This window comes from Arvicanthis niloticus, chromosome 28 (assembly GCF_011762505.2).
Source record: "Arvicanthis niloticus isolate mArvNil1 chromosome 28, mArvNil1.pat.X, whole genome shotgun sequence".
In the NCBI taxonomy this organism is placed as follows: domain Eukaryota; kingdom Metazoa; phylum Chordata; class Mammalia; order Rodentia; family Muridae; genus Arvicanthis; species Arvicanthis niloticus.
In genome coordinates this window covers 8,622,361-8,650,309 of record NC_133436.1, presented here as the reverse complement: position 1 = coordinate 8,650,309, position 27,949 = coordinate 8,622,361, and the positions used below count along the sequence as shown (strand labels likewise).

The following is a 27,949-nucleotide window of genomic DNA, read 5'->3' as shown; positions in this document are numbered from 1 at the left end:
TCCTCTTCAACTTTTTTTTTTTTTTTTTTTTTTTTTGGTTGTGAAGGGTGTTTGCAGCAATAGTAACCCTGACTAATACAAGTCGGTACCAGGATAGTAGGATATTGCTGTGACAGACCTGAACATGGCTTTGGGAGGAATGTGGAAGAGTTTTGGAGCTTTGGTCTAGAAAATTCTGTGAGGGTTGAGCACTGAGTGGGCTGTTCTGTGGGAGCTTGGAAGTTAGTGTTGAGAGCAGTGCAGAGGATGCAGGCATGGCTTGTGAAGTCTCAGAATGAAGCGAAGGTTCTAACTGGCCTATTTGAGTTAATGATTTGCAGTTCTGCTCAGCTGGGGCCGATACATCTGCTGTGATTAGCAAGAGACCAGAATCACTAAAGTAAAACCTTTGCTTTGCTGGGATACTTGATGTTGGTCAGCCGGAGCATCAATGAGGTGAAATCTTCTGAGTTGTATTTCCTCAGAATCAACACACAGAAGCTGTGTCCCAGAAGTGGCCAAGATGGTACCTTGTGCTGGCAGCCAAACTTGGTGATGTCAGAAACAAGAACAATATTCAAGTACAATATAGTCATAGCAGGCATCACCCAGATGGTACTGGGTTTGAAGGCATAAAGGGGTCATAGAGAGCACCTGAGGCATGGCACTGTGAAAAGCCAGGAGAGGCCATTGGTGAAGGTGCAGCCTCAGTAGTTGATGACCTAGAATTGAAGGGGCCATGCAGAGAAGTTGAGGCTTGGCACCATGAAGAGAGTCCAGGAAAAGCCCAGTTGTAACAGAAGATCTCAGTGCTTTGGAGATGCCAGGACCATGGGATGACCAAGGACAGCTGCAGTAGTGGAGTGGAGCCAGCTGGAGCCAGTATATGCTGCAGAGGGTAGAGCCAGAGAATTGACCCAAGTTCTTTGGAAAAGTTCAGAAGATCATGAGTGGATTTCAGACATTTGACACTGAGTTATTTATAGGTGGACTTTGATTTTGATTTGTTCAGACTGTGACTGTGCCCTGGTTCTTCCCTCTTGAAGTAAGAAAGTATTTAACTCATTTAAAAAAATTTTTTATTGGAGCCTACAATTGAGAGACATTGGATTTCTAAAAAGAGACGGAATATTTTAAAGAGGCTGAACTTTCAAGTGCTTGGGATCAGCCTGGGCTACATGAGTTCTGGTCTCATGTAGCCCATGACCAGCGATTTTTTTTAAAGACTATGGGACAAGTCTAATGACGAGGCTTGTTTAAAGGAAGATGAGGTGCTGAGCTGACCCGACTGCTGGCAGGATTCAGTCCCTGTGGTTGAGGGCTGAGGGTCTCAGATGCTCACTGGTCATCATCTATGTTCCCTTAGTTCTTACCTCCTTGCCGTCTGGGCTTCTCAGCAAGGTTGCTTGCTACATCGTTCCCACAAAGGAAAGCGAATCCTAGAAGGTGGAATAGCTGATCGGTGTGGGGTGACCACAGAGGCACACCCTTTGCATTTGTCATTTGGTTTATTATAATCACTGGTCTTGCTCAAGACCACCTAACAGTGGCCTGCCATCCCTGCAAAACGACGGTCAGGAGTATCTTAGCTTTTGAGACCAGAGCTCATGTAGCCTAGGCTGATCCCAAACTTGGCTGTGTAAGCCAACAATGACCTTGAACTTCAGATACTTCTGTCTCCACCTCCTGGCTGCTGGGATTGAGGTGTGAACGAACCACCATGTCTGGTTTGTGCACTGCTGGGGATTGAATGCAGAGCTTTGTATACACCAGGCAAGCTGTCATACCTAGCCCTCAGAAGACCAGTAGTAGAAATGTTCTTCAGAAGAGAGAGAGAGAGAGAGAGAGAGAGAGAGAGAGAGAGAGAGAGAGAGAGAGAGTCTGTGTCAGATTGTGCACACTCAAGCCAGTTTGCTTCCTTCTCCCAGGCCAGAACTTTGGCTCACTTCCCAGAAAAGCAAACAAGGCTTCAGGTGAGCCTAGTGTATTCCCTGGCCCTCACACTGGTATCATGGGGCAAAAGGTTACTTCTGGTTGGTTGCCTTCCAGATGCATCATGCTTGAACAGCAACTTGATTTCAAGCCACCGCAGTTCCAAGAACTTTAAATGAGACGCTGCATGAACCCCCGGTGGCAGTCCAGAGCAGGTCCTACCCAGCCATGCCCACCGTGGATGATGTCCTGGAGCAAGTTGGAGAGTTTGGCTGGTTCCAGAAGCAAGCTTTCCTGTTGCTCTGCCTGATCTCCGCCTCTTTAGCTCCTATATATGTGGGCATCGTCTTCCTGGGATTTACCCCTGACCACCACTGCTGGAATCCTGGAGTGGCCGAGCTGAGCCAGCGGTGTGGCTGGAGCCCAGCAGAGGAGCTGAACTACACTGTGCCGGGCTCAGGGTCTGCAGATGAGGCCTCCTTCCTCAGCCAGTGCATGAGGTATGAGGTGGACTGGAACCAGAGCACCCTTGGCTGTGTGGACCCACTGTCCAGCCTGGCTGCCAACAGGAGCCAGTTGCCACTGAGCCCCTGCGAGCACGGCTGGGTGTACGACACTCCCGGCTCCTCCATCGTCACTGAGGTACTAATGGGTAAGGGAGACTTTGAAAGCAAATCCTGAGTGGTTCAGTGTCTTTCTGGGGCAGGAAGGACAGGCCCAACTTCCTGTATGCTGAGCAGGGAGCAGGCTGTTTCCTGGCCCTCTTCTGTTTCCCTTACCAATTGATGACCCTGAGGCTATGTGGGGGACCTGGTTGTTGTTGCTGTTTTAAGAATATTTTACATCTACTTATAAATAAATATATATGTATGTGTATGTGTGTGGGTATGTGCATGTCACAGTGTGTGTATGTGTGCAAGTATGTCTGTGTATGTGTGGATCAAGGTCATAAAACAGCTTATAAGAGTTCTCTCTTTCCTTCCATCCTGTGGGGTAGCAGGGGCTGAACTCTGGTTATCAGGTTTGGCAGCAGGCGTCTTTAACTCCTGAGCATCTCACCCCCAGCATCACCTTCTCTCGTTTAACTGACTCATCTCAGAATCTACAGTCCTCCCCGTACCTGCTTCCCTGTGGTTGGTGTTGTGGAATCCCATCATCCCCTCAGGCGGCCACAAGTGGCCAAAACAGTGGTCAGAGAGATAGTATGGGAATCGCCTCGACTTGCCCTGTCAGGTTATGTGATACCAGCCAGGCCTCCTATTAGCCGGATAGTAGTTGGGTAAGTGCCTCAGTTTCTCTGAGCCTTGACTTAGGCAAACACTATTTCAATCTCATCACCTCCTGCGTTCTAAGGATGAGCTGTAAACTGGGAAGACGATCCCCGAACGGAAATACAACTGCACTATTTATGGCCTAGAGGAGCCATGAAGACATCCTAAGGGGCTCGACTCCGCCATCAAGTTGCCTATTTGTGCACTTGACTTGGAGAGTCTTTTTTGTTTTTGTTTTGAGACAAGGTCTCACTATGTAGTCCTGACTGGCCTGGAACTCCTCTGAAGAGCAGACTGAGCTTGAATTTATAGTAATCCTCCTGCCTCTGCCTCCCAGAGTGCTGGGATTAAAGGCTTTGCCACCATACCGAGAGAGAGAGAGAGAGAGAGAGAGAGAGAGAGAGAGAGAGAGAGAGAAAGTTTAGTAGAAAGTGCCAGTAGATGTTTCCCCTCTTCATGGGCTCACAGTGCAGGTTTGTTCCACGGGCAGGCCTCAGGCCCAGGCTCAGAATCTGTGTTAGCAATGTCTTGGCTGTGTGGCCAGGGCACAGCTCACGTGGGCCACTGTCCTCCCCAGCCAACCCTACCCCCACACAAGCACATAGGACTTCTTAGGATCCCCTCCTCCTTTCTTCCCTTTTCCTTAAAGGTTTTAACGTCAATACAGGCAGGGCTGCAGCGGGGAGGAAGCCCAGTATTTCCTCCCACTGGCCTGCTCAGCTTCTGGTTACCTGCAGAATGAATGCTAGCCGCCTTGATTTATAAGACATCGGCTCTCAGGCTTCTTCTAATGACAGACAGTGAGTTAAGATGACTTACCTTGCAGGGATGCTTTGCTGGAAAATGTAGGAGCCAACCAACACTGTGTCCTTGGTCCCAGGATACCCTTTGCTTGGGTCGGACTAGTGTATGCACCATGTAGTCAAAGAGGACCTTGAACTCATGATCTTCCCGTCTCTACTTCCTGGATGCTCGATTACAGGTGTTTGTGTACCACCTCATACTTTATGTGGTCCTGGGACTGGAACTCAGGGCCTCATGTATACTAGGCAAATGCTCTACCAATTGAGTTACATTTCCCAGCCCACCTGAGTTCTTTCTTGGCCACTTTGTCATGTCCCACCTCTTGTGAAGTCTTCAACCCTATCACCAACTTGATTCAGAGCCACCCACTAGGCTTAGATAGGACCGTTCCTCTGGTGAAACAAGACCATTTACATTGGGGAGTAGGGTAGGGTTGGTGTGAAATAGAGCATGTCCAGCTGAAGTTGAGATAAACAACTGTTTCTATGTAGCCCAGGCTGGCCTCAAACTCACAATGACCCCTCTTGGGAATTAAGGTATGAACTGCCATAGCTGGATAACATCTTTTAATATATATTATATATTGTATCTTATACATATTATCTCAATAAAAATACTGCAAGGGATGTAGTGTAATAATTATTGCACAATAAAATTATGTAATAAAACTATATATTATATAACTTAAAAATCCCATGTAATATTTGTATTTCCAACATAAATTATCGGAAGAAAATATCATATACTATCTGCAACCTCATTGTTCATTAGCCCAGTCTGGGTAATAGGAGATTCTATCTTAAAAAAACAAAACAAAACCAACCCATAAAAAGATAACAAGTTAAAGTGATTTGAGAAACAACATTCAACACAGATGTTGTGGGACAGAAAGACAGGATGTAAGAGGTCCAGGTGCTTCATGGGTTTTCCCGGGTCATGTCTAATTAAAGGGTTCTGGCTTAGGGAAGTGGGATAGGAAACTGGGGAGCAGGGATGGAGGCCAGAGGAAGTGGATGCCTGGCTGGGTGGAGGTGGTGCTGTGTAAGGTTGGGGTAGGGGGGAGGGGAGAGATTGAAGAGCACAGAAAGTGTCTTTGGAAGAATTGACTGTCCACACACAGGGAGGCTGGAGCTTGGGGATACGTTGACTTATGCAGTGGTATATGGAGGGACAGTGAGGGCCTGGCTTTGGAGGAAAGAGCACTGTGCTGGGCTGAGTTCGAAAGCCAAGGGTATCCATCTGGAAACATTCAAGGGTAATAAGAAACACAGATGTGAGGGCTGGGAAGTGGCTCCTTTGGTGAAGTACTTTACTGTGTAATCACAAGACACACAGGTACACGCAGGATCTTTGTTCAGACGTCGTTTTTTAGTGGGCATTCGTTCTGCATGCGTGTTAAAAAAGCCAGGTATGTAGCACATAGCTGTAACCCCATTGCTCCTCTAGTGAGATGGGAAGTGAAAAGAGCAGAGGCTCTCAAATCTTGTTGGCCGGCTAGCCTGGTGCACATAATGGCAAACCAACAAAGCGTTGGTGAGATGGCTCAGCTGGTAAAGGCCCTTGGTCAGGTGGTCAGGCTTGGTGGACCTGAATTCAGTCCCTGGAACTGAAGGAGAAAACCAACTCCTGAAAATTGTCCTTGGGTGTACACACCCATGTACACACCCATGTACGCACCCAAGTGCGTGTGCATATGCGTGCACACACACACACACACACACACACACACGAAAGAGAGAGAATAAAAAAAAGATTCTATCTTAAACAAGGTGGAGTGAGGGTAAGGCTTAGCACTCAAGATTGTCCTATGAGTTCCACATATATGCCATGGCATGTGCATACCTGTAGTCTCACACACATGCAACACACACCATACACACAGCTACACACCTAGACACATACACAGCATATACACATAAACACATTTCACACACAAAAAGAAAAATGAGGTGGGAGTTGATAGAGGAAGACAACAGTCCCCTCTGGCCTCTGTGTGCAAGCATGCACACGCACGCACATGGGCACACAGGCAACACACGTACGTGTAAGGGAGGCCAGTGGAGACTGGTCTGGACAGGTACTATCTCCTATTTGTTTTTCCCTTCCAGCTACTTTCCAACTCCCCTCCCTTCACTTCTTATCCCAAACCAGAGAGATCGGAAGCTGAGTGTAGTTACTCATTTCTGCAGAACTAATTTTTAACTCATCGTTGCCATGGACGTTGGATCTTGCTTTAGGAAGGAAAACAAATGACCTTTGTGTAGGTCCCACCCCAAGACTGAGGGATTAGGATGATAAGGCTTCCTGGGGGATGGGAGGAAGGAATTAGATGTTCCTTAACTTTTGCTGCCCTTCTGTGATCTGTGGGCTGAGGTGAGCCCCGGCTTCACCTCAGCCCACATAGCAGGCTAGAGAGAGCTATTGGCCCCACCAGTTGTAGGCATTGAGCAATACAGAGCAGCCTTTGGACAGAGGTGAGCTGAGGTGGCCACGTTGGTACTTCCTAAACTTACTTGCAGTTGTGATCCCCTGAGGTAGAAGCTACAGAGGATGGGTGTTTGAACAGGGGTCCTGGGTGACTCTGATAAGGCCAACGGTGAAGGTTATTTTATATACTGGAAAAGCCGCCTAGCCCTGGTATAACCCCAGCAGGCACAGCAGACAGGCCTGGGAACCTTCATCCCCTCTATTCTTACCTTCTGTGTAGGCCTGGTCTACTGTAGGGGCACAAATGTGTCTAGGGTCCAGTGGATGGGTGAAGTTTGGGAGCAGGGGCTCTGGGTGTTGGTACTGGACAAGGCTTGGGGCAGGGTTGGTTTTCAGGGAGTGGTAGCATTGTGGGGTGAGACTGAGTCAAGACAAGCAGGCTTCCTCTGGCTGTGGCATCTATCTGGAGCCACACGCAGCGCCAGGGTAGAGTGGCCGCCTCTACCCTTGAGGAAGGGGATAGAACATACTATGGCAATGGTAGCGTGTAAAAATCAAATTGAAAACCAACAATGGCCAAGAAGGGGCTATTGGGCAGCCATATTGGGGCTAAAGGGCAGCCGTCCCACGGGTTTCTGTGCCCTGGTGGCTTTAGTGACAGACAGAACATTGTCATGGGACAGAGTGGATCTACAAAGGGACAATTGTGGGGATGAATATCTAGGGTCCAGGATGCCCAGGACACCCAGGACTGTCTGTCTCAGTGTGTCCTATTGGCAGAGCACAGGACAAAGAGGAAACCTGGAGAATTTGGGGCCTCAGAAGAACATGTTGAGTGAGTCTGTGAGACATGCAACCCATGAAGGTGTGTGTTAGACTGGGATAGGCAGAGAGAGTCCAAGTGACATTGTTCTGGAGCTTATCACCCCCCCCCCCCGAGTGACAGATAGCAGGGTCTGGCACAGGTTGGTGGGGGGGGGGCAAGGTTGCTGCTACTTCCTGGTGTTGAGTGGCAATGCACGACCTTGTGTCTTGTGTATCTTTCAGAAAAACAAGGGGCTATGTCAAAGAATACACAGGCCAGTCACAGAGACCTCAGCCAGCTGAATGCAGTGTCTCTAAGACTTGAAGTGTTTGACCCTGTGGTAGGACAAGGGCCAACTTTAGAATCACCAGATGGGCTACTAAGATCTTAGCATTTAAATTAAATCATTCACCATTTACCAGCTTCCTACCCCCCAGAGCTCACAGCAGCCCAGGAGGGACACAGCGTGAATGCTCCACTGGGAAAATGGGGCCTCAAGCTGCTTAGCGATCCAATCTGTGGCTCTCATACCTCGTGTTGCTGCAGGCTGCTCAAGCCATGGCTCCACAGCACAGAGCAGAGGGACAGAGAGGACAAGAGGGTAGGAAGAGCCGTGCCAACCCTAGGGAAGGCAAGAGACCCCATTCAGCACTAATGCCCAGTGTCCTGGAGTCTGACCAATCTGTTTCCCTCAGCTCTCAAGAGAAAGTGAGCCGTCTGTGCACAGGTCCAAGCCCTGCTCAGAACGTGCCCTGTCACCCTGTGCTTTGGGCCAGTGTGGAGGGCAAAAGAAGGCCTTGTGCACACAGATAAGCATCAGAGAAGCCAGGAAAGTTAAACACACAGCTGAGCTCTTCAATAGGGGGTGTGGGGTGCCCAGCTGCTCTTCCTGGAATGCCAGGAAAGATACAGTTTTACGAGCTGGCGATCCTTTGAAGTCTGATGAGAAAGGCCCTGCTTGTATCTTCCAGAATTCTTGTTTTTACTTATCCCAGACCCTTTCCCCCTAAATCACTAAAACTGCTTTTAGGCTGTAAAAACCCATTCTTGTGAGTGATGTCACTTGTGTTTACAGAAGCCTAAGTGACTCTGTGTTATCTCTGGGCCCAGACAATCCGGACCCCTCCAGGCTTTTTGTTTATCTCAGTCAAGCTCCCTAGACCCTAAATCTTGGGCACTATCTCTGAGTCAACATTACCCATTCTTGTGAAAGAAACCAGATGTACTTCATAAAGAATCTCAGTGTAAACATGTCTTAAATTGTTGTGCACATGGGACTGAGTTAATTGTTATCTGAATACCTTTTTTTTTTTTTTTTTTAAGCTCTGGTTACAATAAAATTAGGCTGAGTTTCATTTCTTTATTCTCCCCCTTAACCCCATTTATTTATTTATTCATTCATTCATTTTTACATCCAATTGCTGTCCCCCGTCTCTGTCCCCCCTCACAGAATTCCTCCTTTCCTCCCCTTCCTCTTATCCTCTGAGAGGATGCAGGGGGCCCCCAGGGTATTCTCCAACCCTGCCACCTCAAATCTCTGAAGGGCTAGGAACATCCTCTCCCACTGAGGCCAGACAAGGCAGCCCAGTTAGGGGAATGGATTCCACAGACAGGAAACAGATTTAGGGACATCCCCTATGGAAGAGTTGAGGGAAGGATTGACGGCCCTGGGAGGAGACAGGAACGCCACAGGAAGGCCACCAGAGTCAAGAAATCTGGACCCCTGGGAGCTCTCAGAGATAGAATCAACCAAAGAGCTTACATGGGCTAGACTGAGCATGACCCCCCCCCCACTTCCCAGTCCCCCACATATGTAGCAGATGGGCAGCTCAGTCTTCATGTGGGTCCCGCAACAACCGAACTTCATTTTTATCTCACACTGATTGTTGGTTTTTTTCCTGCCTGTTGTAAAGCCTGCAGGAGAATTACCACAGGCTAGGAAGGCCCTTCCCCAGCCTTTCTCACTCCAGGTCTCTAAACAGAGGTGCACATCTAGGGCTGTCTTTTGTCCCTTAATTCTTCCCTTAGCTCTTCACAGGCAGGACTCCCCCTACCTCTCACACGCTACCCTGTGAAGCTGGCTCCCTGTGTCTTGCCTCGGTCTGGCCCCTTCTGATTTATTGCTCCTTTAATACTAGAGTTCAGTTAAGTATATAATATCTACATGCTCTGACAAACAAGACTTTTTTTGGTTCTTTTTGACATAGCGTCTTACAGAGCCCAGACCGGCCTTGAACTTACTTTGTAGCTGAGGATAACCTTGAACTTCTGATCTTCCTGCCTCTGCTTTCCTGTCTATACAGGTATCATAGGTATGGGCCACCATGCCAGGCTTTGTAGTTCCTTTGTTACATGTCTTCACACGTGGCTGTGTTCCTTTGTGTGTGTGTGTGTGTGTGTGTGTGTACACATAGGTGTTTGTCTATGGAGCCTAGAGGTTGACCATGAGGGTCTTCCTATAGGGCCTTTCATCTTATTTTGTGAGGTGGGGTCTGCCTCTGCATATAGAGTTCTATATTTTGGCTAGCCTGGCTGCTCAATCCCTGGGAACTGCTCATCTTCTCTGCCCAGCATTATGGCTACAGACATATATACTGCTGTACCCAGCTCTTTACGTGGGTACTGGGGACCTGAACTCTGGTCTTCATACTTGCACACTTTACCCCCTGAGCCATCTCCGTGGGCCTTGGTTGTATTTCTCTATGGAGAGCTATCCCGGCAGCCCCCGCTCCTCTGAGCATGTCCATCTGTTCTTGCTCCTTTTAGAACGATGTTTTGTACAGTGATGGCCTTAGTACAGTGTACTAATGGCACAGCCAACGGTAGCTGTCTTCACAGACACAAAGGTTTTGGGAAGAAGCTGGGCATGGTGCTAGGCCTATGCTGATGTTTTAGATACAACTGATTCTGCCTGGGGAGGTGAACTTCCATGTAGCAGACTGGTGGAGGATGGGAGTGGGCTTTCCCATGATTCTCAGTTGTGTTCTCTCTCTGCTGTTTCAGTTTAACCTCGTGTGTGGAGACGCCTGGAAAGTGGACCTTTTTCAGTCCTGTGTGAACTTGGGCTTCTTCCTGGGCTCCCTGGTTGTGGGTTACATTGCAGACAGGTATGTGAAGGCAGTCCACTTGAGCCAGGCTTTGGAGAGTGGACAGGGGTGAGGGGTGTGGCTGGCCAGAATCTATTGTGGAGGGTGGTGCAGACAAGATGTGACAGTTGGGGCTTTAGGCTGCTGGAACTGTCTGCAGAGAAGCGGTGCAGTTGTGCAAGGGGCATGCAGATTGGACAGAGGAGTGGGGCTGAGAGAAATGAAATGTTATGCTTTGAGCAGGGAGCTAGACATGGGGCATTTGGGTTTGCAAGCAGCCAAGTCTTAGCTCTTTGTGGGCCTGGGCTTATGCCAGGGGTAGATCATTCTAACTTAGACATGTGGAATTTGAAAATGTGTTTAATTGGACAAGAAGGCTATCAGGTAGGCAAGGGGCATTCATGCTTGACCCTGGATTCTTAAGTCCTTCCACATACCTCTTTGTCTCTGCAGGTTTGGCCGTAAGCTCTGCCTCCTGGCAACCACTCTGGTCACCTCCCTGTCCGGCACGTTAACAGCGGTGGCCCCAGACTATACATCCATGTTGCTCTTTCGGCTGCTGCAGGGCTTGGTCAGCAAGGGCAGCTGGGTGTCCGGCTACACCTTGAGTAATTACACAATGGCTGGGGGGGTGGGGGTGGGGGTACCTGGGTCCACAACAGATGGGGATGAGGTAGTAGTGGGGTGCATCATTGGGGGTGAGTCAAATGTGGATGTGGAGGTTTGGGGAACAGGGGATGTTTGTGAGGTCTAGAAAAGAGAGGGAGGGAGGGAGAAACAGAGGAAGAGAGAGAGAGAGAGAGAGAGAGAGAGAGAGAGAGAGAGAGAGGAATCTACATTCCAGGTCTGAGAAGCTGTAGGATTTGGGGCAAGACACATCATCCCTCTGTGCCTTAGTTTCTTAGAAATATAGATAATAGTGTTGCTATCATCCTGTGGGTTGTTTTGAGAAGTAGGTGTGTTGCTGGGTATCCAGATGGCCTGGAGCAGTGCCAGGGATGTAGCCTCCTCTGTGAACATTGCTGGCACTGCCTGTAGGCACAGAGGTAGATGAGATGTCCCTCTGCCTCCTTGGTTCTCAAGGCTAGAGAGGGGCCTACAGACAGATGCCAAAGTGGATTTAGCTGGATATGGTAGGAGTCTCAAAAGACCTCTGTTTCCTGATGCTTCTGTTGGCTCCATGGCACTCAGGTCCATCCCCTCTTGCTCACTGGAGGCTTTTTCTCAGTCTCCTTTCTAGACTACTTAATACAGCAGGGCCTCAGGACATTGCACTCCTGCAACTCCAGTCCAGTCCATCTGTGGATCTTTCTTAGTGACACATACTAGTCTCCTGCCAGCTGCTCAGGCCACACACCCCATGACTTCACTACCACCACCACCAACCACCACCATGATCACCACCACCACGACCACCACCGCCACGACCACCACCACCACCATGTATCCCCATATTTCCACAGTGAATCTTGTTACTGGCTTTTGTTTCCAAATATGCCCATAAGAACACCCTTGTTCCCCACTCTTGACTGGTCTTTGCCCCACCATTGCCTCGTCTCCATGTATACCTCCCAGCTGCATACGTATATTCAGTTCTCAACTCCTTAGCATAGGGAACCTTTGTGAATATAGAGTCATTGTAGCTCTCTGCAGTCTACAGCACCACACCGACTGAGGGTGAGGTTCTCCTAGTGCCCTGCAAGCCCCAGGATTTCCTGTTGACCCCTAACTCTGCCTTACTCCTCTGCCTTTGCACCTGACTCTCTCTATTACCTGGTTCTCCACACAGTCCCTTCACCAGACAATTATGGCATCCTGGCCACCAGATTATGCTCCTATGGTGTCTGAGAGGCTAAGCTGCGCCCCTCTCCTGTGGCTATGTTCCATCTACTTACTACCTACTGATCCTGTGTAAAATGGCAGTCCCTCTGCCTCAGAGCCACCAATTACCCCCTTGCCATCCCATGTCTTTGTATGGGAGTCAGCAAGTGTCATGTTCCCATTATAAATCTCCCATTGGGAGGGAGAGTGCCTTCCACCTGGGAACAAGAGACTCCACTTGCCTTCTAACGCCCGGAGCAGAGCCAGGTTCCCGCAAGGCATGCTGAGGGACTTGTAGAGTTATGAGCCAGACCGGAAGAGAATTTTCTAACTCAGCTCAGCGTTTCTATGAATATTTGGGAAGGAGAAGCTTAAGCCTTGAATCACAGCAGGGGAGACATAAATAGCAAGTAAGAAGTCAATAAGGGAGGCAGCAAGAGAAAAACCTAGCAACAAACTGGCCTGGTAAACCTGGTAGCCCAGGCTGAGTGGCATCAAGCCCGGGAGAGGCCAGCAATGCAGACTTTTATGGAAAGGAGAAAATGCAAAGACACAGACAGGAGCAGAGGTGAAGCCTGTGGCTGATGACCCACTTTGGGTCTTTCTTCCCTGGGGACGCCCTCTGACTACCATTTCTTTCTCAGTCACAGAGTTTGTTGGCTCCGGCTACAGGAGAACGACGGCCATCTTGTACCAGGTGGCCTTCACAGTGGGGCTAGTGGGGCTTGCTGGGGTGGCCTACGCCATTCCAAACTGGCGCTGGCTCCAGCTGGCGGTGTCCCTGCCCACCTTCTTCTTCCTGCTGTATTACTGGTAATGTTTCCCCTGCCAGAGACCAGGTGGCTCCCCCTGCATGACCTTTCTGCTCCATGCTGTGTCTGCTTGCAGGGCTGGGCTCTGGGGTCACAGAGGGCTCTGTGCTGACCTCTGCCACTACACGGGCCACCTTCCAAGAGGCATGAGTCTGCACTATCGTTCCTGCACGGTCTTCCTCTGTCATAGCTATACGTCTCATTCTTATGATGTGCCCAAGGCCCCTCACAGTGTGGGCTGCATTTCTTACACAGAGTTCCCCACCCTCAGATACAAGAGGGATACCACAGGGAAGCCCACAGGCAGCTTGCCTATCTCAAAGGGTGTGTACCTTCTTCTAGAAGCAAAAGGCCAACCCAACCACAGGGAGACCAGCCTCAGGGAGTCAGCCCTGGACCAGTATCTAACAGTGTGCTACCCAGAGGCCCTGGGAAACCTTGGAGATAGTCTTCATGAACTATCTAGCACAGAGATGACAGACAAAAGGATTCATTACTGTCATAGCTGTTACATCCTGCAGTCCCCAGAACCCTTTGAGCAACACTATTTTAAGTCAGGTCATCTCTCTTTGTCACTTGCTTTCTCTCCCCACCCCCCTGTCCCCACCCCTTCCCAGTCTCACTTTATGTTTCACAATGTCTCTGTTAATCAGGCTCGCCCATGCCTGTCATCTAGCTACACAGCAGGCACTTGGTCTTAGTTAAGAGAGCTTATGTGTAAAGAGATGAATGGACAGGCTTCACTGGCAGCCTTCTCTGGGGAAGATGCATACAGAGCCATTCTAGAACACGAAAATCCCCAATGAAGTGCACTAAGTAGCCCTGGCTGTCCTGGAACTCAGAGATCTGCCTGCATCTGCTTCCTGAGTGCTGGGATTAAAAGCGTGTGCCACCACTGCTCAGCCTGAAGTGTCAATCTTATTAGTAGTGTGTGCTTTGAGGGTCCGAGAGAGTTATCAAATGCACAGAGCTAGACTGTACTGTGCATGGGCGAGGCCGCTGCAGGGAAAGGGTGGATCTTACTTCAAGGGACTCTGAGCTAGACCCAGACTACATGGAATCTGTTACCTGGGTGGTAGATGGGGCTGGGAGGAGCCTGTCTGCTCCCTGCAGAGCGAGAGGGGGTTTTCTGGTAGAGAGGACCCTGGCTATATATGGATGTTTAGCCAGGGGATGAGCATGCCTGAGTTGTGGAAGACCATGACATTAGAGTCTCAATCTCTGAGCTGCTTCTTCCCAGTTCTGTGTGAGAAAAGGCTCAGAGCGGACCAGGGGATGCGCGCCTATACTCTTCAGCACTCAGGGGTGGGGTAGGGGTGGAGGAGGCTGAGGCAGGAGGATTGTCATGGGATTCAAGGCCATCCAGGTTACATAGTAAGTACAAAGCTAGCCAGGAGTACATAAGAAGACCCTGTGTCCACGTGATCTTAGCCTAAAACTCAGAAGCAGTAAGATCCTGTTTCAAAACAAAGACAGAAAAAGAAAAATAAGCACGAGGGGAGAAAGAAATAAATAGCATGTTACCCATCTAATCTCATGGCAGGTGAATCCTTTGTTTGGGAAATAGCGTGGGCATTGTCCAGCTGTCCTACTATACTCATTATATATGCATGGCAGGGTATGTAAAGCTCCTATTCAGTGTATGTTTTCTCTGGAAGAGGACTCCCAACTTCTAAGAGAGATGGGACCCCCCCTTCACAAAAAGAAGGCTGCAGGGGATGGGGTGAGGGGGAATCCCCTCCTTTCTGTTTTGTGGATCCAAGCAGCAGTGACCTCCAGAGCGCATGCATGGGTTACACAGTGTGAGTCACAACTGCACTCCACAGCAGAGGCCTTTGTTCACAAGCATCTTAGGGAAGCACGGTCCTTGAGGACCTTGGGTTGCTCTGAGCCATGCACTGGACCACTCTTGTCAAGGGTTAGGTGGGGCAACTTCTCGGGGAAAGGCCCTGCAGTTTATGTGCTATGTCTGCAGGTTTGTCCCAGAATCCCCCCGGTGGTTATTGTCCCAGAAGAGAACCACTCAAGCGGTAAAGATAATGGAGCAAATTGCACAGAAGAACGGGAAGGTGCCCCCCGCTGACCTGAAGGTACTGGAGTTCAGACGGGGTTCTCCTCTTGGTGGGGTTGGGGCATGATCTACACGGGTCCCATCTCTGGAGACTGTCATGTGCATACAGACCAGGTGTAGTGATGCCCGAGTCTCTCCCAGATGCTCTGCCTTGAGGAGGATGCCTCGGAAAAGCTGAGTCCTTCATTTGCTGACCTGTTCCGCACTCCCAACCTGAGAAAGAACACCCTCATCCTGATGTATTTATGGTGAGCATCCTTCCTACACATCCCCTGGGGCTGATCTGTTACTCTCCAAATGCTGGGTACCAATGAGCTCTTGCACAGAGAGGAGCTGAGCACAGTCCTTGGGTCTTCAAAAGGCCTTTTTGCTCCCTTGTTTTTAAGAATGGTTGAGAGCCCAGGCAGTGGTGGTGCACGCCTTTAATCCCAGCACTTGGGAGGCAGAGGCAGGTGGATTTCTGAGTTCTGAGTTCGAGGCCAGCCTGGTCTACAGAGTGAGTTCCAGGACAGCCAGGGCTACACAGAGAAACCCTGCCTTGAAAAACCAAAAAAAGAAAAAAGAAAAAAAAAAAAAAAAAAAAGAATGGTTGAGAGACTAACACTGAAAAAAGGTGAAGAAGCACAAAGAATGTCTGAGGCTATCCCAGTCTAAGCATCTAAGGCTACCCTCAGTGTCTTATTTTCTGGGCCAGCTGAATCTTGACTCGATGTGAAATAGGGGAGAAGACTTCAATAGCTTAGCGCCTTTGTGTACCCTTCCCCACATCGGAGAACCTTGTGATCCACTTCTGGGTCCTCATGCACCCTTGGTTCATGGGTAAGGACCTGGTAGCATGCAGATATACTTTTTCCTATGCCTGCTAAGGGCAGTTTGTGGGCTCCTACCTGCTTTCATGAGGAAGAAATTCTAGAATTCTACCTGTTATCCCAGGACATCAGACAGTTCTCACTACATGGCTGTCTTCTCAAAACACACTGAGTCTCAAGCTACTCCCTTAGTGACTAAGGCCAAGCTGCTGGGCTCTGGGCCTCCTTTCCTTACACAGGAGCTGCCATGCACCCCTGTTTGCGTTTCCGTGTTATGCTTTAGTGGAACAAAGAGGCAAGCTAGTAGGGTATCACCTGGCACATAGTAGGCCTGCGGTAAATGTTTGCTTAATGAGCAATCATTGTTTCATGGATTCCTCTGATCTTTTTAGATACAGGGCTCCCCACTCTTCCACTCCTTGGTGTCCTTTATCTCTCTTACTGGGGTCCTATGTCCAGCCATGGGTGTTCCAACTGTTCACGTGACTACTCCATGTTTGACTCAAGAGTGCATCTCCTCCATGTAGCACCTGTGACCCACTGCAGAGAGGAACAGTGGCTTGCTCTGCTGCCCTGCCCATCTACATCCCAAACACACTCCCCCCCACCCAAGAAGGTGGCTCCATTTCCTTGCTCCCATCTCATGGCCCCTCAGCAAGCTCTGTAGAAACGTGGCCTCGAAGGTGCATCAGGATCTGCCATTTCTCGTGTGTGCACACTTACCATCACACGGGGAACATTGAGAAGGGCTAGCTCATGTTCCATGGCAGCCTGCATCCACCCCACCTCCCTGAGGCTGCACATGGCGAGGCATTCTTCTTGTGACTTATTTGGCCTCCTGTGGCTCAGACCCAGGATAACCCCCACTATCTCTCTTCCATCTTCTCTACCTGCTTTGTGTGTGTGTGTGTGTGTGTGTGTGTGTGTGTGTGTGTGTGTCTGTCTGTCTGTCTGTCTGTCTGTCTGTCGGTGACTATGGAGGCTCAGGGTCAATATTAGATGTCTTTTATCATTCCTCACCTTATTTTTTGAGGCAAAGTCTCTCACTGAACCTGGAACTTGACAATTCATCTAGACTGTCTGGCAGGTTTGTGCCCCCCCCAGCTCTGAGGTTGCAGAATGCAGCATCACACTGGCTTTTGACAATGGTGTTGAGTCTCTGCACTCATCTTGTACAGAGAGCACTTTACCAGGGGAGCCGTCTCCCTAGCCCACACCTGCTTCTTTATTACTACAACCCAGGGGGCTGTTTTGACATTTTGGTCATGTGACCATATGAGTGTACCAGTCTGTGACACAGGGAACTCATCGGTGTGTGAGGAATAGCATGCCTAGCTCACAGGCATCTGGAAGCAAGTGAGACAATCTGTGTAAAGCATTTTAATATATGTGCAAGTCCAGGTTCTGCCAAAAGATGGCAGCACTTCTTCACTGACCACTTGACCAGTTTTACAGTTTTTCTTAATTGTGATGGTGCGGGGCTGAAAGCCATTCTTCATGCTGGAATAAAACAGTAGTTTCTTATGGATTAAAATCTTACAATGTGCCGGTGGTGGCGCATGCCTTTAATCCCAGCACTTGGGAGGCAGAGGCAGGCAGACTTCTGAGTTCGAGGCCAGCCTGGTCTACAGAGTGAGTTCCAGGACAGCCAGGGCTACACAGAGAAACCCTGTCTTGAAAAAAACCAACCAACCAACCAAACAAACAAACAACAACAACAAAAAAAAACAAAACAAAAACCAAAACAAACAAACAAACAAAAAAAAACAAAAAAAAATCTTACAATGCAAGGCCACGTTGTATGCAATGGTGACAGTTTTTACAATAGTATCACTTCCCCTTAATGACATGCAGGTACCTCTAAGTTTGGACTTGAACAGCTGATTTAAGTCTTCATTGACTAGGCAACATGACGTAGGCAGGATTTCCTCAGATGTGGATGGGGTCAGTGTGGTGGGAGAAGAGAGAACATGAACAGTGCCTGATAAATCAGCTCTGCGAAGCCAGAGATCTAGCTAACCGGGGATCTTCAGCTTTGGAAGGATGGTACTGAGGGTCATGGTAATACACCTACCTTTGCTGTGTGACAGGAGCTATACTCGTCTCATTTGTCTGTTATCTCAGTATATTCACAACAGAGCAATATCCTATATGGCATTACTATCCCACTCACAGATGAGAAGTTATACAAAGTATACAATGCCAGGTTGTATACTTTGTATAACTGTTGCCAGGTCCTGTGTGCTTGCTTGTCGCCTGCACCTGCCCTCTACTCTGTGGCCCGTATGAGTGTTAGAGATCACTCTGTGTGGGGCTCAGTAAAGTCACAGACACCTGAACTTGAAGCAAGTAGGACTATCCAGATGCAGTCTCTCCCTGTCTTCCTGTTTCAGAGATCCGGTGGGCAGTGAGGGTTTTAAAAGTAGCTGTATTGGGGATGGCTGTGTGACACACTGTCATATCAGCGGGGGCACAATTTTCTATCAAGGCTCCCAGTAGGGTACTCTTCATGTTACTCCAGGGCGTCTTGCACCATGTGACCTGTCTAGTCCAGCTGGCTGGGTTCTTTGGAGCTGGCTTGTGACATGTGGTCTCTTTGCAGGTTCTCTTGTGCTGTACTGTACCAGGGCCTCATCATGCACGTGGGGGCCACAGGGGCCAACCTCTACCTGGACTTCTTTTATTCTTCTCTGGTGGAATTCCCCGCGGCATTCATCATCCTTGCCATTATTGACCGAATTGGCCGCATCTACCCAATAGCAGCATCAAATCTGGTGACGGGGGCAGCCTGCCTCCTCATGATCTTTATCCCACATGGTAAGTTGTCTGTTTTCGTCGCTTCCCAGGTGACTGAATTGCAGGGACAGTGTTGTAACTCTCTGATAAGCTTCTGGAACAAGAACAAAAGCAGGGCGTTACCTTGGCTAGACTTTAAACAGTTTTAGATTGAGGTATAGCAAACATATAATGGGCCCGTTCTAAGTGAATAAGTGACTCGATTTGTTAAACATTCAGATATCTGGGTTGCAGACCTCAGGATCAATACCACTGATCTGCCAACCACCTTTCCTGACCTCTTGCCACAGATTAGTCCAGGAACATAAGTGGAGCCGCTTTGAATGTAGCCTTCTCCCGCTGCCCGTATTCACTATACCTGAGAGGCTTCTCTATGCTATCACACAACTGTATAGGCTGGTTTTTTTAATATTGTATTACTGTTTATATAAACATCACACTGTGTGATTTCCCCCCACGGATCACTGCTTCTACTGTTTGTCCACCGGGAGTAGAACTATGCTACATACTTATTCTTGGTAGATATGGGTCCTTTGTTCCCTTGGGGACATGTTTGTGAACACACCAGCAGAATTCACAGGGACACCTGAGTTTAGCTTCAGTGGACTCCTGAGAGCTTTCTAAAGATGGCCAGGCCACTGTCTGCTCCCCTCCCCCCCACATGGGAGTGTTCCAGTTGTCCCACACCCTCTGTAACTCTTTGTCCTGCAAGTCTCCAATGGCAGTCAAGTGGTGAGTGTGAGCACTTCTTCATAATTTTTACAACCCAGGGCAAACATGCTGCATAGAGCGTCCAGGCAAAGTTACTTGAGGTAGCTTTAATTTGAGCACATATATTGCCTTTCATGTTGGAAGCTGCAGATCCTTATGAAGGCAGAGCTGTTCTTCCTTCCTCCCCACACCCTTTTATTGTTGGGTCCTGCACTGTGAGCCTGGTGAGTCACTTTGACTCTCTCTCATGCAGGGAGTTATGGGAAAGATCTGCACATCTCAGATTTTCTCAAGAGTCATCCTGGCCAGGACATGAAAGTTGTGTGTGTGTGTGTGTGTGTGTGTGTGTGTGTGTGTGTGTGTATGAAGGGAAGTCTCTATAGTGCCTCTGAAATAAGACCTCCCCTCTTCTCTCTCATTTCCTTAGTCCTAGAATCCCAATTAAGATTTTTAAACTGCATAGTATTGAAGCCGAGAAGAGGAGTGCAGAAGGTGGAGGCCATTCTTCCCTGCTGGTCCGAACTAGGGCATTGCTGGTCCCAGGTTCCTCTTGGCCTTAGCACCTCCACTGTCTCTCTCCTAGGTTCACCTGCTGTGGTGGTCCTTTTTTGACCTCTATAAAGCATCTTGGGGCATTTCTAGATGGGTTCTAGAGCCTCACCAGTAAGAACAATAGAATAGGCTCCTGCTGTGGGCTGACTCCCAGAGAAGGGTGAGGGAGGATGGGTATCGATTCCATTGGGATCAGGAGACCTTGATAAACCTAAGCAGAATGGGATGGTCCATGTGGGAGTCTAGCACAGGGCTGCAGACTTCAGAGGGCGGAGCTTGGCCTTAAAGGAACAGTTCACATCTGAGCACCTAATGTTGGTCATTTCAGGGAACAGGTGGCATGAGGCCCAGAGTTAACTGGAGACAGCAACTGTAGCCCAATAGTGGGAGAAAAATGCTGGTGGCCTTGGCAGGAGTGACTTAGCTAAACTTCAGTGTACATGGATCCTTGGCTGTCCCAGACTGAAGTACAGTTATCTGTACTCTGAGAGCAGGGATGCCAGCATGTCCCAGTGGCCTAATTGGTGTGGACCTTCCATGGGCAGAGCAGTGGAGCTAAGATCATGTTGTGCCCACAGGCAAGAAGTCTCCATTCTCTTTGGGGGATACCAGTGAAGTCAGTGTCTGGGGACAGGGCCAAGATGACATGTGTGTAACTACAGAGACTTTCTTAGAGAGGGGACTTGGTCAGAGCCATGGGTGCTTGAGCTTTGGTGGCAAGGCAGGCCAAGCAGTGTGTGATGAGTCGCAATGCCCTCCCTCCCTATGCAAAACCTCCCTTTCTTTGCTTGGAAATGACGACTAGGTTGAGGCTTAGTTCAGGGCTGTGTTTACACCACACCGACTGTGCCTCAGGTACCCAGCTAGCAACATCTTCCCATGTAATAGCTACAAGCCAGGATTTCATTGATGTGGCCAGACTGGGTATTTGTGTCATCCCTGCCTCACAACTGCCTGCAAGCTTTGTAGGTTCACTCCACGGGGGCTCAGAAAGCTAAGGCGCAGAGAAAGACATAGTTCGTTTCTGTTCAGCACAGCTGATAGAAGCAGAACTGATTTAAACACTTCAGCCTTTCTTCTGCACGATGGAACCTTCCAGGATCTGTCATTAGCAAGTCCCCCAGTCACTTGGACCTCTGTTTACTTATCTAAGTGAAGATAGAGACAAGTGAAACTTTCAGTGGTCTTAACTAGCCCAGGCCAGGCCAGTCAGGCTTCTCCTCTGTCAGCTCCAGTTCATTCAGGGAGTTTTCTTGCTCCAACTACCTTCTTGTTTCTTCCTAGAGCTGCACTGGTTGACTGTTACCCTTGCTTGCCTTGGCCGTATGGGTGCCACCATTGTGCTTCAGATGGTCTGCCTGGTGAATGCTGAGCTGTACCCAACCTTCATCAGGTGAGGCCACAAATGGGGTTGGACACTGAAATAGCCACCTGATAGCCAGGCAGAGAGCAACAATTTCTAAGGTGTTTCTGTAAGAAGCCTCCAAGAGTGGGTCACTATATTAGTTCCTTTCTTTGCTGAGAGAGAATACTTGACCAAAGCAGCTTAAGAAAGGAAATGTCTTCTCTGGCTCACAGTTCAAGGAAGTACAGTTTATCATGGTGAAGAAAACATAGCTTGTCAGCGTGGGAGGCTAGCTGGTCACTCTGCCTTGGCAGCCAGGAAGTAGAGAGTAAACAGGAAGTGAGGTCAGACTATAAAACCAAGGCCCGCTTGTAGAGAGATGACCAGTGAGGTAATTTCTGTTATTGGGCCTTCTTTGCTGTTGTTGGGTTGTGGTTCTTTATATGTTCGGCATATCAGGCCCTCACCAGACACTGGATTTGAATGTAATCACCTCCCACTCAGAAGGTTGCCATGCCGTGGACTGCAGCCCTGATGAACACACGTTTTACATTTTCACATAGTCCAACATCTTTTTTGACTCTTGTTGTCCTGCTTTGGTATTGAAGAACCCTCATTTTTCCTTAAAGTCTCAGATTCATAGAGTGAAATTGGCTTTTTCTAAAATACAGCTTCATGAATTTGAGTGACGTGTGACCCACACGCACATACACATTTGCGTATATTACTCTTCCACGCCTGGCTGTGTCTGCGTAGTTTTGCCTTCTCCAGATAGTCAGCAAATGAAAGGCCATGACATGGAGACCTGTGTTTGACTTCTGTCACTGATTGTGATGGGCTGTACTCACCTTACTGCATTTGTCAATGCCTTGTTCTTTCCTGAAAAGCATTCCAGAATGTGAGTGTCCTAGTACCCGCATCTCCATCCTAGCTGCCAACATAGGATAACAGGTCAGCTCCTATCAACATCCTGAAGCCTTTGAATGGACATGTGTTTGAATCGGAGGAACCCAGGAGTGGGATTGGAGGGTCAGAGTTAGATAAGCATGTGTTTATTTTATTTATTTTTTTAAAATTTATTTACATTTCAGATGCCATCCCTTTTCCCCATTTCCCCTCCCTAGAAAACCCCTATCCCATGCCCCCTTTTCCTTTTTGCTTTTATACATTTTTCCCCTCTCTAAGAAAGTCTCTGTATTTACACACATGTTAATCAAAGGCTTTATAAGTTTGGTAATGCTCAATCAGAAGTGTAACCCAGTACCCAACCTAGATATATAAACTATCTTTGACTGGTGGAGACATGTGAACATCTGCCTCCCTGTCTCCCCCCTTCTCTCTCTTTCTCTCTCTCATCGCCTAGCTTCACCCTTCCTGTTAAAATAAAACTTTTCTCTCAAAATGCAATTAGAGCATAGTTACTCCTAATTGTACCAGTGAGGTATAAGATAGTCCTAATACCCAGTTCATCATTTTGTTGACTATCCAGAACCTCTGTCATCTGTCCTAACTAAAACACTTAGTTTTGAACCTGGCTTTTTTTCTTGGCTTTAGAATGAATGTCAGCTGAAAACCATCCACTCAGATCTTTTCTCTTAAAGTAAATAGCCAGGATTGTCTGTGAGACTATAGGTCTTCAACCCCATCAGAAATCCAGAATGACTGTTGAAGACCTATTTTATTTTATTTTCAAGACAGGGTTTCTCTGTGAACTTTTTCTGTAGACCAGGCTGGCCTCGAACTCAGAGATCCACTTGCCTCTGCCTTCCAAGTGTTGGGACTAAAGGTGTGTGCCACCAGCACTGGACTGTGTTTAATTTTATATTTATAAAAAATTATTTTTACAAAGATGGAGTCCTTTTTTTTTTTTTTTTTTTTTGCATCCTCCAGGCATATGTAGAGGATGGAGGTCAGTGTTTAGTGGGACCACTTTGAGGTCCTCCTGGGAGGTAGAGGCATCATGGCAGCTTTGCTTTTTCTAGCCCCCTGATGATGGTCAGTGTCTGTGCATGAGCTCACTGTCACCAGTATTTTAGGAACTTATTTAAAACATATTTATCGTGTATGTGTGTGTTGTATGTGAGTGCTCCCATGTGTGGTTTCTGTGAGTGAGTATGTGTGTGTGTGTGTGTGTGTGTGTGTGTGTGTGTGTAGAAGTCAGATGTCAACTTGCAGAAGACTGTTCTTTCCTTCCACCTTCTCCTTCCTCAGTTCGTGGGCTTGGCAGCAAGCACCTTTACCTGCTCATCCTTGTCTCCAGCCCTAAGCTCTTAGCATGAAGTGAAGATTATTTTAATTGTGAAAGCAGCTACTTTATTTGAAGTTAAAAAAAAAATGGCCCTTATCATAACCTGCCCTTAGTTAGAATTTTGCTTATTGCTTTAGATTCTCCTCCCCATGAATAAACTATTTCTTCTTCATTTGTTTTTGTGAAATTGTCTAAGAAACACTCCAGCTCCCTAGTCTAACGCCTGCGGCTCAGTGAGCCAGAAGACACAGATGACGGCAGCTGACTCTTTGATTTCTTCTGCCAATTCCTTTATTAGTAGAACACAGTTTAGACTCTTGCTTGTAAAGAAATTGCTTGGTCTGAGCACAAGGAGATGAAGGAAAATTAAGGAGAAATCATTTTCCCAGAACTTCCAGGGCTACAAAGAGAGTCCCTGTCTCAAAAATCAAATCAAATCAAAACAAAACATCAAACCGAGCAAACAACAAAAAACTCAGAGAGATAGAGATGGATATATATATATATATATATATATATATATATATATATATAAAATCTTCTATGTTAGTATTTTTGAGCCCTGAATCTAAAAATGAAATAACCAAGACAAATAAGTCTACTGTCACAGCTACCAGATTCAAAGAAACGGTCAAATGTGCTATGTGTCACTGTGACAAAATACCTGAAGCAATCAACTTTTAAGAAGGAAAGGTCTGTCTTAACTCCTTTCAGAGGTTTCAGCCTATACTCGCTTGACCCTGTTGCTGTGGGCTTGGGGCTTGAGATCTTGAGATAGCACAAAGCACTATGAGCAGAATGTGTGGCTAGAAAGGAAAACAGAGAGAAAGGACCAGAAAGGACTGGGGTCCCCATCTTCCGCTTCAAGGCATTCTCCCAATTAACCAATCTTCTCACAATTAGACCCTACCTCCTAAAGCAGTGGTTCTCAACCTTCCTAGCGCTGTGACCCTTTAACACACTTCCTCAGGTTGTGGTGACCCCCAACTATAAAATTATTTCATTACTGATTTATAACTATAATTTTGCTAATGTCATGGATTGTAGTGTAAATATCTGATATGCAGGATATCTGATATACAACTCAAAAGGGGGTCACGACCCACAGATTGAGAACTGCTGTCCTAATGGCTTTAGCAGGTGGTGACTAACTGTGTAACACACAGGTTTATCCAAACACTTCCCTGAATAATAGCAGTTACTAAGCCTGGTCCTCTATGGAGGCGGCTATTGCTACCTTCCTGAATGACCCTTTCCACTGTGCATAGGACGACGAGCATTCACAGAAAGTAGGAGAGGAATCTGGATAGCCAGGAACAACCATGCACAGCCATGCAGTATTTATACTCAATTGAATCAATGCATAAAGCAAAAGATATTCATTTTGGCTGCTGTACTGGTTGGTATTGTGTGTCTACTTGACACAAGTTGGAGTTATCACAGAGAAAGGCGCCTCCCTTGAGGAAATGCCTTCATGAGATCCAGCTGTAAGGCATTTTCTCAATTAGTGATCAAGGAGAGAGGGCCCAGCCCATTGTGGGTGGTGCCAACCCTGGACTGGAAGTCCTGGGTTCTATAAGAAAGCAAGCTGAGCAAGCCAGGGGAAATAAGCCAGTAAGCAACATTCTTCCATGGCCTCTGCATCAGCTCCTGCTTCCAGGTTCCTGCCCTGTGTGAGTTCCTGTCCTGACTTCCTTTGGTGATGAACAGCAATGTGGAAGTGTAAGCTGAATAAACCCTTTCCTCCCCAACTTGCTTCTTGGTCGTGATGTTTTGTGCAAGAATACAAATCCTGACTAAAGACAGCTGCCCATTTCTCTGTAAGCACTCCCGATGAAAAGAAATAGTATTTGAACCAAACAGACCCCTTCTTATTCACAAGGGTGTCTGTACTATGTAGCTCTCTTCTTCACACACACCAGACTCATTTGGTGTTGATGGCAGGTATTGCAGCTTTGGGACAGGAGTGGGTTGCAGATACAGTTTAAATCATAGAACACGTGTGCTTGCTCATCTCCATTGGCTGTGAGCTGGCCTCTAGGAGTGTGAGGGCTAAGTTCCCCAGCGTGCCACCTTCTCTGCACACAGCTCTTCTCACTCCTATGATTTTGGGGTGCTGGGCACTCACCCCTGCTGATCTCGTGCCTGGTCTAGGATGTGAAGGTGAAGCATGCGTGTGATCTGTCTGGTCTCTGTCTTCCCAGGAATCTCGGGATGATGGTATGTTCTGCCCTGTGTGACCTGGGTGGAATCTTCACCCCCTTCATGGTGTTCAGACTGATGGAAGTTTGGCAAGCCCTGCCCCTCATTTTGTTTGGTAAGGCTTCATGGGCTATTCCTTCTTTTCATCTGGTGGAGGGCAATTGTGTGAGCACTCGGCAGTTGCTTGTAGACTGAGTGTCAAGGATGGAGCATGGGCTTTGGCTGTCTCCTGGCTCATTCTGCCTTGTGTTTCAGGAACCAGTAAGATGAAATTCCCAGAGATTTTCATCCTGTGGTTCCAGAATCAATCTATCATGCATTGCATGGGCGGATAATCTTTTGACATCATCTCCCACTTTCTAATGCATTTGTATGTCCTGAGTATGTCATTGCTAGGGGTATGATGGTGTTCAATGATTATTTCTTTCTGAGTGTGGTGACACCCACCCATCATCCCAGCACACTCGAGGCTGAGAGAGAACAACCCCAGAATCAAGGGCCTACAAGCGCTGTGCTTGAGACCCTGTCTCAGAGAGCCCAGTGGGGAAGGACACAAAGAGACACATGGGAATCAACAGTGTTCTGTGTCCTCTTTGCTGGTAAATCTGGACTAGTGAGAAAAGATGGAAATACAGTTTCTGCCCCTAAACCTAGAGCAGGAGGGGGTCTAAGACCTGCTTACTCAGCAGCAGAAGGATAAATGTCTGGTTGTGGGAAGAGAAATGCCAGGCCTGGCACATGCCAATGCATGAGGAAAGCAAAGAAGGGAGGAAGTTAGAGAGTGAATGAAAGAGAGGAAAGGAAATAGAATAAGAAAGAGACAGAGAAGGAAGGAAGAGAGGAGGAGAGAGTAGTAAGAAGGGTTTATCCATGCACAGGTTGGTCTTACTCTTTGCCCTGCCTGCATTCCTATCTCTATGGTTATGCACCTATGTATCTGTCACCTCTATATCTACACATATATATGTACATACATGCATATGCCTATCAGCTACGTAGGTTTCTATTATCTTTCTTTCATCTTTTGTGTATGTATTTACCATCTGTTTGTGTATCTATTTCATTATCTATTATCTACCATCTGACTTTGTATATCCATCCGTCCGTCCGTCCATTCATCTGTGTATCTATCTATCTATCTATCTATCTATCATCTATCATCTATCTATCTATCATTTATCTATCTATCATCTATCTATCTATCATCTATTTATCTATCATCTATCTATTTATCCATCTCCTCATTATCTACCAATGAATACATCCTTCTATTTATCTACCATCTATTTATCTGCCATCTATCGCCATCTGTGTATCTATAATAACTACTTAAAGCTGATGTTTACATTTTTCACGAGGCACTCGACTTCAGATATCCTCTAATACTCAAATACCAGCGGCTTTGGAATCCCGTGCTTCCATAGTGTCCATAAGAAGATGAATACTGCTTTGCTCTTGGATTTCTCTAATTATCCGATTGCCTCCAGCTCTTTCCTGAATTCTCCTGATAACTTTCAAAGATAAGCAGCATCTTCTCCCTGCCCTCTGGCCCACTGCACTCATTTCTGTAAGGGGCACGAGCCTGTTCTAACAGACTTCCTTGGACTTTGTTTCATTTGTAGGGGTTTTGGGCCTGACTGCTGGGGCCATGACTCTTCTTCTTCCAGAAACCAAAGGCGTGTCTTTGCCTGAGACTATTGAAGAAGCAGAGAATCTGGGGAAGAGGTGAGGGCTGTGGTGCTGGGAAGGGGGGGGGTATGGCCGTATCCTTAGTAAGGGGTCACAGCATTGAAACACACTCTTGTTTACCCCACCTTTTTCTTTCTGCCCCATCTTATGCAATGTTCCCCATGTCTCAACTTTGCAAGTTTCATTGTCAAGATTGTTAAGTCAAGCATGATGGTTTTGTTACTGTCATTCCAATACTTGGGATCCTGAGGCAGCCTAATCTATATAGTGACTTTGAGACCAGCGTTTCCAGTGAGTGACAGTGCAGCAAGACCCTCTTTCAAGAATCAGACAAGCAAGGTGTTGACTGTTCATTAATTTTAATTTTTATTTATGGTTGCTACAGGAAATCAAAGGCCAAAGAAAACATGATTTACCTTCAGGTCCAAACAGGCAAACCCCCAGGTACCTGACAAGGATGCTGTGCCAGGGGCTGAGTGACAGAGACGAAGGAGGACGTGCCACTTGGAGGATTCCCAGAAGCCTTTGCCTTCCCAGACTCTTCTGTATATTCACCATGTTCCAAATGAATTACCAACCTTAAAGACTT

At 47.6% G+C, this 27,949-nt stretch overlaps 1 protein-coding gene and 1 long non-coding RNA gene across 2 annotated transcripts; one reads left to right on the top strand and one right to left on the bottom strand.

Moving 5' to 3' along the window:
* Window positions 1-636: 636 nt before the first annotated feature.
* On the bottom strand, window positions 637-4,403 carry LOC143440047 (uncharacterized). Its single transcript, XR_013107957.1, has 2 exons — window positions 4,002-4,403; window positions 637-868 (listed from the first exon to the last, which is right to left on the bottom strand). It is a non-coding gene; the product is annotated as an uncharacterized LOC143440047 (long non-coding RNA).
* On the top strand, window positions 2,034-27,949 carry LOC143440045 (solute carrier family 22 member 1). The gene is made up of 11 exons (XM_076926657.1): window positions 2,034-2,553; window positions 10,222-10,325; window positions 10,758-10,912; window positions 12,770-12,938; window positions 14,913-15,027; window positions 15,150-15,256; window positions 18,420-18,634; window positions 21,161-21,269; window positions 25,674-25,786; window positions 27,294-27,396; window positions 27,746-27,949. The coding sequence occupies exons 1-11, from the start codon at window positions 2,140-2,142 to the stop codon at window positions 27,810-27,812; spliced, it is 1,671 nt and encodes a 556-aa protein (XP_076782772.1). The 5' UTR covers window positions 2,034-2,139; the 3' UTR covers window positions 27,813-27,949.

Bases quoted from the DNA above. Each gene is read 5' to 3' on its own strand.
- LOC143440045 (XM_076926657.1), top strand. From the start codon at position 2,140: ATGCCCACCGTGGATGATGTCCTGGAGCAAGTTGGAGAGTTTGGCTGG. The intron at 10,913-12,769 runs GTAATTACACAA...TTTCTTTCTCAG, and splicing joins GGTGTCCGGCTACACCTTGA to TCACAGAGTTTGTTGGCTCC. The intron at 25,787-27,293 runs GTAAGGCTTCAT...TTTCATTTGTAG, and splicing joins CCTGCCCCTCATTTTGTTTG to GGGTTTTGGGCCTGACTGCT.